A 15,476-nucleotide genomic window follows, 5' to 3' on the forward strand; every position below is an offset into this window, starting at 1 on the left:
TTCTTGAATTAGTTGAAAGGAATTTGAGGTTTATGCACTAAAAAGTGTGATTTGCTTGTTAAATACTCTCTTTATTTATCACGTGAGGTTCCGTATTCTGGCGTGCTTCAATTCTCTATTTTATTCTACCCAATAATAATAATAATAATAATAATAATAATAATAATAATAATAATAATAATAATAATAATAAAGAAGAAGTAAATTAAATAGAGTCAATATAATAAGTTTTAATAAAATTAATTAAAAAATATGTTTTTGTAGATTATAAAGTAAGGTATAAAGGTTCCAATTAATTAAAAAAAATGAGCTGGTCAAGTTTTGTTAATTTGATGTTTATGTATTTATTTGCTAAAAGTGAGCTCAAACAAGTTTTTAGTGAACGATCACAACTCGAGTATCGAGTTGTTTGAAGAGATTTTCTGTGTGAAATAATTAAAAATAATAATGCCGAACTTTGTTTTTTAATGAAAAATGAGGTGGTGAGAAAGATAATAATTCTTCAATCATTTTTTCACAAATGGGGTGTGTCATGTGTGGATGTGTGATACATGGGAATCACGAGCACCTACTAAAAAATGAAAGAATAATTAGCAATGGTTTTTATAGTAATTAAAAGTGGTTAACTATGTAGTTGAATTAATTGCACATTTGCACATTTATCCCTTTTATCTACATCTCATGTCACATTTGACGTCGCAAGACTAAAAATGAATTTTTCAAATTCATTTTTGTTCAAATTCTTTTCGAAAAAACCTTAATATGATTGAATATAGGATTTTTACTCATTTAATTTAAGTGATTGGATAGGTTGATAAAATATAAAACAACCGGTCTCCCATGCGCTCCATGGCCTCCAACGCTGTATTTTTTAATTTATCGATTTTTATTAAAAAAATTAGGTATTTTTTTTATCATATTCAAAAGTATCATTTACTTACATATATTAAAAGTATTATTTACATGCATTAAAAATGTCATTTATAATATATCATTTATTTTTATACAAAGTATCATTTAATTTTATAAAAAATTATCAATTTTGAAGGATCATTTATAATAATTAAATCTCTCAAAAAAAATTTATAATAATTAAAAATATCATTTTATGTTATTAAAATTGTCATTTGTAATGCATAGTTAAATAGTGTTATTTAAATATTTTAAAAGTATTATTTACATATATAAAAAAGTGGCATCATTTATGAAGTCAAATAATGTCATGATAATATTAGTATTTTTTTTGGTTTGACATAAAAATAGTGTCATTTACATATATTGAAAGTATCATTTACATATATAAAAAGTAGTACTCCTCCATCCCACTCTAATAGGCTCGTTTTCTTTTTTGGGTCGTCCCACTAAAATAGTCTCGTTTTCCATTTTGAGTAGAAAAAATGTATTTAATTGGTATGGACCACACCACTTTCCTCCTAAAAAGTAAATTTCTTAATCTCCGTGCCCAAAAGATTTTAGCTTATTAGAGTGGGACGAATGAAGTATTATTAAGGGCAAATAACGTCAAAATCAATGTAGTTTCGCCCGTTTCGTATTTTTCCCATGACCTAAAAATTTCTCGTTAAAATTCATGATCGTTGCTCCGATTCTTGTTTTTCTCTTAGTGATATTTTTCGGCCATTAATTAGATGACGTGTCACCAACATGGCACATTTATGCTGAGTAGATTAATTAGAAGCTAAACGACGTCGTTTTGCCTCTAACCTAATAGCGTCAAAATTCCAGAAGTTTGGCGCGATTTTGGTTTTTCCCTTGATCTTAAAATCTTGCGTGAAGGAACTACGGAACAACACCAACATATTCTCCAACGCCCGAACGTCCGTTGGGTTGGAAACGAGAACGGATCCGCCGAAAACTCTGCAACAATTTAGAGCAGCGATCAATACTATCTTATATGTCTTCCATACTGTATAAAAACCCTAGTATATGGAGAGAGAGAGAGAGAGAGAGAGAGAGAGAGAGAGAGAGAGAGAGAGAAGGACTAGTGATGGTTCCATTGTCCTCATCACGAATTGAAAACCACAATTCCATGGCCATGGCCACATACTACTCGAGCGTCGGGGTGACAGTTTCCAGGTGTGGATCCAAAATTTGCCGATAGAGGGGCTCACCTTGAAGGTATTAAATGGGGGTTCTGGGGCGGTAGCCCCCGAGCCAAAAATTTTGGACAGTCCGTACAGTTCATTTTTATGTTTAAGTAGAATTTTAATAGACTTAGTATTAAAATTCGATCACCTACTATAATAAATAATTATTCTCTTTCTATTGATTCAATAACATATACAATGACGCATATAAAAAATTATCGCTATATGTTTTTTAAAAAGTTAATCTAACTTCTACAAGAATAAATTTATTTTTATTAGTATATTGAAATGTATTTTTATCTTTTTCTGAAAGCTAGACTAGGCTAAGACTGAACTATATAGATATTAGACTAAATATATTTAATATATATATAAGATAAAATTTTGGGCTTGCACTGGGCTGGAGCCTAGTGCAGCTCCCATGTAGATCTGCCCATGATGATGATGAGGAAGACATGACAATTTTTCGTCTTCAATGGCTGACAATGGTTTGGAGATTTTTTTTGGTGAAAAACCCCTAATATTAATTTGATTTCATTTAATCCCCAAAGAAAATATAAAACGACGATGTTTTATATTATGAATTAAACATTGTCGTCTATTTCATCGGAAAATTAAGCCTACGTGGATTTTCAATTTCCATGTCAGCATTTTATGGGAAAATCAATAATCGGAATTAAGTTCATGGATTTTAACGAGAAATTTTTAGGTCATGGGAAAAATGCGAAACGGACAAAACTACATGGATTTTAACGCTATTTGCCCTATTATTAAATAGTATCATTTACATAAAAAAATAATATCATTTAATTAAATTAAGAAATAAGCAATATTATATTGAATACTACTGACTGTAAATAAAAGTGTCATTTATAATACATAAAAAAAAATATTTATTGTGGTAAAGCATAAATGAACGGTGATCGTTTATTTGGTGAATTATCGGTGAATCGTGGATTTTACCTAGAGATTGATCGAAAAGATGAAAGAAGATTGCTAGATTGCTGAGAGCACGAGGAAATATTGTTGCAGTAGTAAAAGTGTTGAAAGCGTCAAATTACAAGGTGCGTACGAGCGACTATTTATAGATTACATGCTAGGGGTAAAATAGTAGTTTCGCCTTCGAAGCATGCTTCCCGCGTGGTCAAGGGCATAGTGGTAAATTTTCCCCCCAGGCGGGCGGTTCCTCTGCTCTTCAGCGACTTCTCTGGCATACGTGACTTCTCTGGCGTAAGTGACTTCTCTGGCAAGAGCCATTTCTCTGATCAGGAATGATTTCCCTGACATATCCGCTCCTTTGGTGAGGTCCATTCCTCTGATAAGACGTTTCCTTTGTTCTGCATATATTACTCCTCATCATATTGTTAATTAATGTAACAACCCGGCTTCAGACTTGACGGCTGTCCCCATAGACCAACACAAATTAATCTTTTCTAGCGTGTTTTATCCTCACTCGCACGCTCCCCAGGGATCACCCATCCTGAAATTGCTCCAATCCAAGCACGCTTAACCTCGGAGTTTCTTCCATGTGGGCATCAGAAAAAAGATGCATCTTGTTGATATGAGTAGTACCTATCAAATCATTTAAGCTCTCCTCGAATATGCAGTCTCATACCTGTATATTCTCATAATCCCTCTCGTTCGGGTGTGTTTCGGTTCATCCCTGCGCCCTTCCGCTTAGAAGTCTTAATGGGAGCCGCTCCTTGTCCATGCCTCTTTGCACCGGCGATCACTCCGTACTTCGTCCCCGTGCGTCACAATTAAATTAAAAAATAAATCAATATTATGTTGAGTATTATTTACCGTAAATAAAAATATCATTTAATGTGAGTAAAAATATCATTTACATATAAGACTAATATCTTTTTACTAAGAAAATGACATCTAATTAAATGACACTTTTTTAATGTAAAAAATAAAAAATAATAATAAATTATAAAAATCTACCTCAAGATAGCCTGAAAAATAGCTTTTGTGGGAGCCTGAAAAGCAGATGGGATCCTCTGTCCCACAATATTATGTGTACCACGTGTACCACTCTTCATTTCTTTGTTTTATAAATTATTTTTTATAAAAATAAAAATTATTATTATATTATAAACTCTAATTAGTATTTATCATTGAAAAATTAAAATTTAAAAAATTATATACCCTAACTTTGAATTAATGAACCCAAATAATCTATTATTAATTCAAATAAATATAAAAAAATAATTATAAACCCTAAATGGATGAGTGAACCCTTGTTAATTATCTTTATATTATATAAAAGCATAATAAATTAAAATTGAATAAAAATAATTTATAAATATAAAGAAATGAAGAGTGGTACACGTGGTACACACTATATTTTGGGACAGAGGATCCCATTTGCCTGAAAAGAAGGGAGCGCATGATGCGCTCATTTTATGTGGAGGGCACCAAAGTTTTTGCCAATATATAATTGAGTATTTGAAAGGATAAGATGATCAAATAAGTTTAAAATTAATCAATTCATCAAAGTAAATAATAGATTAATTAACTTAGATTATTTAATTTTTATCTATCAGTCCTATCACTCAAAGTACGTACATATTTTATTTTATCAGGGAAAAATAGATAAAAATTTAAGTTTTAGATGATCAGAAAAAATTATAAAATATGCATGAATAAACAAAATAAAAGCTTCACTTTCACGAGAGTGAGTGTTCCAACTCAAATAAATAAATATAGAAAACAAAATTGACATATTGCATAAAGAAAACATGATCTTTTAATTTATGTATTGGAGTGCCTACGAGCATATGAGATCAATCAAGTAAAGATATTTCAACAAATTTACGTAAGAAATTTCTTTCTTCTAATAAACTAGTATTTAATTTACTATTTAGCACGAGTTAGGCCCTCGAGGAAAATAATAAATAAATAAATAAATAAATAAATGGTATAAGATGCTTGTCAAAGGAGGGTTATATCAAGCTTACGCACGTCCTAATAAATAAATAAAATCAAACACTTTGGATGTTAACATCATAATTAAATTCTGATTTGGAATCTACTATATGGGGACTAAATCATTGGATGGTGATGTTAGTGAGACATTATTATTTTCCTACGATTATAAAGAAAAAGGTTAATTACGCCAAAATTCATGAACTATACTCTAATTTTCAAATTTTTTATAAACTTTTTTTTTTAATCAAAAATTCCCTGAATTTAAAGTGGTGAACAATTTTTCCATGATTTTCAAAAATTCCCAAATTGAGTGCTGACATGGCATTTTTAAGTAGCCTAAAATATGGCGTGGCACCGCCGGACGGAAATCAAAACGACGTCGTTTAGTAGGGGGTAAAACGACGTCGTTTTAAGCCCAAACCTCTCTCTCAGGGAGGTGGCGGATCTGAGGAGCCTTCCTCCGACGGCACTGAGACGACAAACGACGATTCCAGCCAAGGAAGACGTCGAACCAGGGCGGCAAATTTTCCAGAGTCAAGAGGACTGGGGGTTCGCCCTTTTTGCTTCGATTAGAGAGAGGGGCGGTAGATCTGGTGATGGTGGCAGATCTGGTGGGGGAAGGCGGTGGGCGGTGGAGAGAGAGGGGGCGGCAGATCTGGTGATGGTGGTGGGGGAAGGCGGTGGACGGTGGAGAGAGAGGCGGGGGTGGAGTTAGAGGCGGCGGCGCTATTCTGATGGGCAGAAAACGCGAGAGGGAGAGAGAGGGGAAGGTGGATCTGCGGGGTGGTGGGGGAAGGCGGTGGGCGGTGGAGCGAGAGGGGGTGGCGGATTCGGTGATGGTGGTGGGGGAAGGCGGTGGACGGTGGAGAGAGAGGCGGCGGTGGAGTTTGCCGGAGGAGGGGGAAGAGAATGGTTTTTATTTTCTTTTTTTGCTTTTTTTTTTCAAGTGTCAATTTTTCTGTCCAAATAAGCGCCATGTTAGCTCGATATTATCATGTAGGCGACAAGTTAGCCCGGAGCTTCACCGAAGAAAAAAGCGTGGAAAAATTGTTCACCAATTTAAGTTCAGAGAATTTTTGATAAAAAAAAAAAGTTCATGGAAAATTTGAAAATTGAGGTATAATTCATGATTTTTGGCGTAATTAACCCTAAAGAAAAATACGTGGGGATTTTCCCACTTGTTTATTCACAATGACATTTGCCTACATTACTTTAACATATATTTCCCTAAATTTAGAAAATATACACTTCGCAGTCGAAGATGACACATATATGTCAATATCGATAATTATACGACGTCGTTTTACATTTAAAATAATTCGATAAATCGACTTTGTGAGAATTTAGTTTAATAAAATATTAATATATTTTAATTTCCAAGTGAACGTCATTCCATTCCAATTTGCATCGGCGTGTTATATTCAATTATACTGTTCGATACTAGAAGTGACTTCCACAATAAAAATAACACAAATAGAATATAAATGATCGTATTAAATTATGAATACATTTAATTTGACCGTAAATAGCTAAATAACATAGTCGATGTATTTAATTATTAGATAATAGGGTTTAACTCAAAATCAAAACCAAACATTACTATTAATTTCTAACATGGTTTGTCTTAAAATTATTAATGAAATAAATGTAAAAAGAAAAAGAGGACATGTTAAGCTAGGAGACAAAAATTGACCAGACATAATGGAGTGATGGCTACGCAAATTCAATGTCTATTTAATTGCAATAATGTATGGGCTTCCATAAATATAAAATAAAGATTCTCATATCTTATTTTTCCTCCAACGAAAATTCAACGGTTGGTGGCCACATTTATCATATTTTGTTTATTCTTTAATGCTAACGTGACACCAGTGTTATGCATTTATTTCTTTTTATATGATCCGAATATTCAAACTAAGATATTTCTGCAGCTTGTTAGCTTAGTAAATTCAGACTATTTTTTTGGATGAGATCATCTATCCAAACTCTAAATCCTATTATTCTTGTCCCACTATTAATTTAATTATTTTTGTAATTATTATTATAAAATAAAAATTTACTATTATATTATGAATTATAATTAACATTTATTACAAAAAATTAGAATTCAAAAAATTAATATATCTTAATTTTTGAATAATCAACTTAAATAATTATAAGCCCTTAAAATCAAACTAAATTACAACATACTGAAATTGATTACAAAAAATAAAAATAATTGAAAAATTATCGTAACATTTGAATCGTTTTTCCAATAATGTTAAACTTTTTAAATTTTTATCAAGAACTCGTCATATTTAACCATACCCACAATCATTTACATTATACTCTCTTCGTCTCATTTAACTTGATATGTATTTCTTTTTTGGTTGTTCCACTTCACTTGGCCTATTTCTTTTTTAGGTAATTATTTTATGCTATAGTATATTAGGCACACATATCTTTACACTACAATCTTAATCTTTGAAATAATCGTATCGAAAAAAACTAAGTTAAGTGAAATGGAATTAAGGGAATATTTTATATTCGTTCCAGAAATACACGTAACATGCATCGATAACAACGAAAAATAATCCTACTCATGGTTTGGTCACACACCAAACAAATCTAGACTTCTTGCACCACAAAAACCAACCACATGTGTCATGACTCCTAAACTCAAATCATCACACAACAAATGTCTCAAATTCAGCCAAATAACTAACTTAACTAACTACTTTTCACAAAAACAAAAACAAAAACAAAATTGAGTTATGTCCTAACATGCTACAAAATGTACAACAACATTCATCTACTACTCACTTCTGTTGGATCAGCTGCATTTTCCTGAGCAAAAAATCTCTTGATCGCCTCTTCTTTCTCATCAACAAACTGCAAGAAGTTGTGGATGGCCCTCGAAAACACGAAATCCGAGGAGCTCGAGATTGCAAGGGAAGAAGGGTCCCTCTGCACTTGCCTCCTCTTGTAGTCTATGTACTGCCTCACAGCTCTAACCAGGAAGACAGAGAAAGCTGCGGCTGCAGCTATTCCGGTGAGAGCGTAGAGCACCAAGAAGCTGTTGAGGTGAAGCTCGTTGGGCTCCGGCTTCTTGCCCTGCTCCCCCGGGCAGCCCGATTTGCAGAACCACTTTTTGTTGATCTTCTCGAGCTGGCCACTCTCCGTGAGCTTCAAGATTGCTGTGGAGACGTCGACTGCAAGGGGAGAGTTCTTCTGGAAAGCCTGAGATATGTGTATATGTGTGAAAGAAGTGTCACATTTGTATGATTCTTGATCAAACTCAATGATGCATTTTCAAGTTTTTGATACTAGTGTTGCATTTTGGTGTACGAACAATCACTCGTTGTGTTGCTCGAGCCTAAGCAATAGACGCGTATCAAAATCTTGTGAAAACAAGAAACAAATTGAATCTGCTGCAGAGAGAGTTTCAGAGGAATTTGATGATACTCCTAAGGTTAAGTAGACCAAATTTTCAAGTTTTTGACAGTGTTGCATTTGATGCATAAATAATCACTTATTGCATTTATCAAGAGCTCGAGCCTAGGATGAAACGCGCACTTTAAAAAGCATAGTCGCGTGCGCAATTTTGACAATAAATGACATTGCATAACACTAATGGAATTTGATGAAAGTGATAGGTTAAGTATGCTGAATTTTTCAAGTTTTTGAGAGTGTTGCATTTGGTGTATAAACAATCACTCATTGCATTCCTCATGAACTAGAATAAACGCGCACTTTGAAGTCATAGTCGCGTGCAAAATCTTGTGAAAAAAATGGCATTGCAAACAAAAAACAAATTGAATCTTCACACACACAGTTTCTGAGGAATTTGATGCTAATTCTAAGATTAAGTAGGCTAAGTTTCAAGTTTTTGATAATGTTGCATTTTTTATGTATAAACAGTCACTCATCGCGTTGCTATAGCATAGGATGGAACGCGCCCTTTGAAAGCATAGACGCGTGCAAAATCTTGTGAAAAAAAAGGCATTGCAAACAAGAAACAATCTCAATCTGCACACACACAGTTTCTGAGGAATTTGATGATATTTCTAAGATTAAGTATCCTAAATTTTTCAAGTTTTTGATTAGTGTTTTCATTTTGTGTATAAACAATCACTTATAGCGTCGTCTAGCCTAGAACGAAACGCGCAGTTTGAAACCATAAACGCGTGCAAAATCTTGTGATGCATAGAGAGTTCCTAAGGAATTTGGTGATACTACAAAGATATAAGTAAGTAGCCTAAATTTTTTCAAGTTTTTGATTAATGTTTCATTTGGGGCTTGTTTGGTATGTGGTACGGCATAAAATGTGATATGTTTGACTGGAATATCGTGTACCATACGTCATATTAATATCATGTTTGATAAAATCTATTAAAATATCTGTAAAATATAATATGTTGTTTGGTACGATGTATTAAAATTATATAAAGTTAATAATAGTTATAACTAAAATTTGTATCAAGTATACCACCTCCGTAGGTGGGATACAACATCCCTCAAATCAGTATAATATTTTTGGACTTTTAATTTATAAAGGGCTGTGTGTTTCGTATTACTTATTATCAAACAAGATATTATGATGTCATAGATATATTATACACCCTGATCACTCGTGCAAACGAGCCCCAAGGCTCATTTGGCCTAGACGCGCAGTTTGAAACCATAAACGCGTGCAAAAAGCATAAAGAGAAGAGAACTTACAAAGCCCCAGCCGCTCTTGGTGAATGGCTGCCCGGCCATCCCATAGTCGGGCTGCTTCGACAGGAAGAGGTCCACGTACGGCGTTTCATCCACAATGGCGGCCACGCCTCCGTTGCCGGGCCCTCGTCTCAACGCAGCCGCGTATTCCTCCGGGGAGCCCAAGGAGACAAGCCTAGATGGATGGATGTTGAGACTGTTGGTCATGTAGCTGTAGGCAAATGATCCCACTTGGTACCCTATTGGCAGCCCGCTCGAGACCAGAGAGTCGAGCCCCGTGATGCACGTCGAGAGCTGCTGCACCGTCAGGATCGACGACAGGCTCGCCGTGTAGCTCGATGTGATCACTAGTAACAAGAAGAGCCACACCACCATCACTAGCTTTGCTGCAGTGCTCACCGTGGTTTCGTCTGCAGTTGAGAGGTGGAGTTGTGAGCATTTTGTCTGTGTTTGGTTCTAAAAGAAGGGTTATTCGCGTGTAAATACACAAACTCTCAACGTTTTCTAGTTTTTCCACGAACTTTATAAATTGTGCTCGTCTATGATGCTGAGGTGTCCGCCAGAGCTGCTAATGTGGAATGAATGGCCGACGGTGTTTATTGTTTTTTGAGTCATTTGCGTGTAAATATACACGAACTTTTAGCATTTTATAGTTTTTTCCCCAAGCTCATGTTTTTCTGACTTTTCACATGAAATTTATTTTTTCACTCAATGATAGAATTTATGGATCCAAAGACCATATTAAAGTTTTTAAATTTCTCGACACAATAAAAAATGTTAATTAATATTTTAACCATAACTAATTAAGCATAAAATCATTGGAAATATGGTATGATAGAATTTTTGAATCCAAATATCATATTAAAGCTTTCCAGTTTCTTGACACAATAAAAAAAAATACGTTTTAGCCATAACTAATATTGCAACACAAATTAATTAAGAAATAAATTTTGGGGGGAAAATGAATTTCGTGGGAAAAATTAGAAGAGTATTAAGTTCGTGGGAAAAAATTAGAAATTGCTGAAAGTTCGTGTATTTACACGTAAATAACTTAAATTAATAATTGCCACATGTACGCCATATGCCACGTGGAAGCCAAGTCAGTTACGATTCAGTCAGAATTGCTCGCCGTTAAATATTAGACGAGCACAAAATTCGTGTACTTAGATTCAAAAAAAAAGTTCATAAGAAAAACCAGAAAATGCTGAAAGTTCGCGAAACTTACAATTTGCTTTGAATAGAGTGGAGAAGCTGAAACTGCAACACAAATTCACAATTTGGAAAATGAGCACTTGAAAATGTGAGAGGTGAGAGGTGAAAATTTGAAGATGTGGTGATGCTTACAGAAACATTGTTCTGAGCTGTCTCTGAGGGGGGCCTCGGAATTCGTCGTTGACACGGTGCTCGAGCATCCAGATGACGACGGCTATGACGACGAACGAGACCGCAGCCGCGCACCACAGCTCGAGGCTGAAGGGCTTGATGAACACCCAACCATTTGATGTTGAGTTGCCTAATGGAGCCACAATGGCAAGCCCTGTGGCAGCAAAAGGCAGTGTGAAATCAACTATCTTTATTCTGTCTGTCACAATTGCTATATCCCCCACTGCTGCATCCAAAACCTATGTAGATCAAATGAGAACAACAACTGAGAAAGTTTGACACAAAAATGGACAAAAAATCCTGCAGAAGAAATGGTGTTCTTACATCATCTGCAACCAGTCTCACGAGCTGATCGTAGCTCGGGTTCCTGAGGCCGTTCCCAAACGAGACGAACCTGTGGGGAACGTCGTAGGGGACGAGCCTCAGCACCTCGAGAAACAGGTCAATGCAGTAGCCCTGTGCAGCAGCACCGTGGCTGCTGCTGTCATTGTGCTCGGAGACGAAGTCACTGAAGCTGATCCGGTTAGGGAACCCGACTCTCAGTGGCCTCTCCGCAGTCGCCACCACAAATCCACGAGGCCGTTGCACCACCCCGCCGGGCCAGATGACCCGGCCGAGGCTCTGCTCAAAGCCCCGAGTCCTGACAGACTCAGGGCTTTGAGCAGATAAACCAGTGTGATTAGCCCAAAAACCAACCTTCACACATCCATCCTCGACGACGTTTAGGACCTCGTACTCGGTCCCAGCAACGCTCCGCGAGTCATCAAACCGGATCCGACCCTGCAACCCGGAGAAGTTGGAGGCGGGCGACAGCAGCAGCTGCAGCAGAGCCTCCCCACCATCAAAAACCTTGAAATTTTCAACAGTTTGCATCTGCGGTATCATCACACTTGATGAGAAGGTGATCCCTCCTCCCTCTCTCAGAAACCTGTCGACTGCAAGAGCAACGAGCCACACCGTGTCGTATGCATACACCCCGTACACAGTTAGCCCCTTCCCCTGCATCTCGCCCGTGGTGGCCACACGAGGGCGTAGTGTGACAACACCTTGGATGAGATCAAAGGCAGCTTGACCACTGGGAAAGGAATCAAGAGTTGAAGTGAGCCAGTCAGTTGCAAGCCACACATACTCTGCAGAGATCATCCCAAGATCCCTTGCAATCTTGAAGAATCTGAGCGATGGATCAGGGCTGATGTGGACGACGTAGACACGAGGGCCTAGTGACTTTGACATGAGCAGAGCATCAGTGACCTCAGTGGAGTTGTGGAGAGGGGAGAGGGGGAGTTTGTGGGCTATTCTTGACATCTTCGTGGCGAGAGCATCGCCTAGTGCAGCCACCGCGTTCCTGCCATAGTCCGTGTCCTCAAACACCGCGATCACCTCCTTCCAGCCGTGCAGGTCCACCAGATCAGCCATGGCAAGCATCTGTGTGGAGTCGGGAGGCGCTGTCCTGACAAAGAAGGGGAACTGGAGGGAGGAGAGGGACGGATCCGTGGCTGCATACGAGACCACGGGGATTTGGAGGCCGGTGGCTATGTGTGAGATGATGCGCGCTATGGCAGACGACTGAGGGCCTATTATGGCCACTACTTCATTCTCTATCACCTTGAAAGCTGGCCAAGAGAAACAATCACAATGTAGCTAGATTCTATTGAGAGAATGGTGTAGTTGGCCTAATCTAGAATGCACAGATAGTGTGAGGATTTGCTTCAATTTAGGGGATGTTGTTGAACACTTTCTTCCTGTTTTGTCATCATTTTTTAAGAAGAGAAAAAAGAGCATGGATTTATATAGGGAAATTGTGAGGAAAATTTAAGATTTTTGATCATTTTAAGAATTTTTGTTTGTGATGAACTTACATGGTATTTACATCATGAAACATAAGTTTTTGCTTCAATTTGGGAACTTTTCTTGAACAATTTCTTCCCATTTTGTCATCATTTTCCAAGAAGAGAAAAAAGAGCATGGATTTATGTAGGGAAATTGTGAAGAAAATATAAGATTTTGATCATTTTAAGAATTTTTGTTTGTGTTGAACTTACATAGTATTTACATCATGAAACATAAGTTTTTCTAGCTGTCACATAACATAGATGACTTGCTTCAATTTGGGGACTTTTTCTTGAACAATTTCTTCCCATTTTGTCATCATTTTCCCAGAAGAGACAAAAGAGCCTGGATTTGTGTAGGAAAATTGTGAGGAAAATATAAGATTTTGATCATTTCAAGATTTTCTTTTTGATGAAACTGTGATGAACTTAACTTACATGGTATTTACATCATGAAACACAAGTTTTTTCTGTATGATTTGCTTCAATTTGGGGACTTTTTCTTCAACACTTTTTCTTCCCATTTTGTCATCATTTTACCAGAGGAGAAAAAGAGCATAAATTTATTTATAGAGGTAAATTGTGATGAAAATATTTTCCAAGAAAAGTTTTCTAGGAGACAGGAAATATAGTCCAAGAAAATGTGATCAAAAGCCATTTTACCTACACCAAAATCACATTTTTTAGCCAAGAACTCAGCTCCAAACTCTCTCTCTCTCTCTCTCTCTCTCTCTCTCTCTCTCACACACACACACACACACACACACAAAGTAGATGGTTAAAAACATTTCAAGAAACACATGATCAGACTACACCTTAAATCACAGATTTTAGCCAAGAACTCAGCAGCAATCTCTCTCTCTCTCTCTCTCTCTCTCTCTCTCTCACACACACACACACACACACACAGTAGACAGTAAAACATGTCAAGAAAACATGATCAGACTCATTTACCTACATCAGAAATCACAGTTTTTAGCCAAGAACTCAGCAGCAGCCTCTCTCTCTCTCTCACACACACACACACAGAGGAAAAAAGGGAAGGAGAGAGAACCTTTGATTGAGCCCATGAAGACACTGCAACCGAGGTCCTCCATAAGCAACTCCATATGAGTCCCATTGAGAATAGTGGGGTCTGAATTCACATCTTCAACTGCCATTTCCATGGCTGTTTTAGCACCTCTACCAATCACAGACTCAAAGGTGAAGACAGCACCAACTTTCACCACAGCAGGCTTCTCACAACTCACACTACTTTGAAGAAACACAAGTTCTAAAACACTCACAGCAACTGCCATAACAGATAAATACTCCATTCTTGTAGGATTTAGAAAAAAAAAATATCAAACAAAAAATTTCAAGAAATTGATATGGCCCATTCTTGAAAGCTAAAAGCTACAATAGTGCATTTTGCTTGAGCAAAATGAACAAATATTGTAGCTGATTATTACTAATTAATTAGTATGGGCTACAATACCTGAGAAATAATTGTGATGGCTGTTTTTCATGTGAACAACATTTTTTCTTTTACATGTCCCACAGCATTTTAGATTTTAGGGACTCTAATTCTCATTGGACAATATTTTTAGTTTTTAAAAAATAGAGAAAGGTGAAATAAAAGCAGAATTTATGGGGGAAACAGAAACCAAGCAGAAAAAGGGATTTGATATAGTAACATGAAAATAATGGCAAGCCTTTTTGAGTTTGACTGCTTGTTTACTCTGGAAAATACCCATTATCTAAAAGCAAAAACAAAATTATGCTTCATTTTCTTAAAGTTAAATTAAAATAAAAAAATATAAAAAATTGAAAGTGGAACAAGGAAGAAAACACTAAAAATGGGAGAATAAGATCCATGTGTTAGTTTAAGCGGATGAGATTTAATATCCCACGGTTTTTTGTGTCACCGTGTTTCACTATTATTTTTATTATTTTAATAAAAATTATTTATAAAAATAAAATTTATTATAATACCATGAATTATATTAATTCTTATTTAAAAAAATTAGAATAAAAAATCATATATCCTAATTTTTTATTTATCAATCCAAATAATGAATTATTAACTAATAAAATTAAATGGTAAAAAATATTATATGACTTAATTGGATGGAATAAATCTTAGTTAATAATCACAAAATTAAATTAGACCATATAAAATTGAAATTTAGAAAATAAGGAGATGGAAGAAAATAAAAAATTTAAAAACAAAAAATGAGGCACCGCATATGACACATTGAATGTCAAGTGCAATTTAGGGGGGTGTATTCGTTGTGGATTTCCACAGACTTTAAAAAGTCCATGGAATTCACATAGATTCCAGACGACTTTTAAAAAATTCGTGGTTGGATTTCACCCCGATTTTCACTGATTTTCGAAGAATTTAGGGGATAATTATGGAATTGAAATCCATGATGCCAACGCCCGCTGAGTCCCAGCACCGCTGGAAACCCAGCGACCGCTGGAAACCAAAAAGGCATCATGGAAACCCAGTGTTGAGCAATGCATTGGGCACCAAAACGGCACA

At 36.0% G+C, this 15,476-nt stretch overlaps 1 protein-coding gene across 1 annotated transcript; it reads right to left on the bottom strand.

Annotated features, from left to right (window-relative positions):
* Positions 1–7,536: 7,536 nt before the first annotated feature.
* On the bottom strand, positions 7,537–14,506 carry LOC131012684 (glutamate receptor 3.7). Its single transcript, XM_057940678.1, has 6 exons — positions 14,004–14,506; positions 11,445–12,733; positions 11,082–11,359; positions 10,963–10,994; positions 9,741–10,147; positions 7,537–8,258 (listed from the first exon to the last, which is right to left on the bottom strand). The coding sequence occupies exons 1-6, from the start codon at positions 14,263–14,265 to the stop codon at positions 7,827–7,829; spliced, it is 2,700 nt and encodes an 899-aa protein (XP_057796661.1). The 5' UTR covers positions 14,266–14,506; the 3' UTR covers positions 7,537–7,826.
* Between the last annotated feature and the right edge of the window lie 970 nt (positions 14,507–15,476).

This window comes from Salvia miltiorrhiza, chromosome 2, assembly GCF_028751815.1.
Source record: "Salvia miltiorrhiza cultivar Shanhuang (shh) chromosome 2, IMPLAD_Smil_shh, whole genome shotgun sequence".
Taxonomy (NCBI): Eukaryota; Viridiplantae; Streptophyta; class Magnoliopsida; order Lamiales; family Lamiaceae; genus Salvia; species Salvia miltiorrhiza.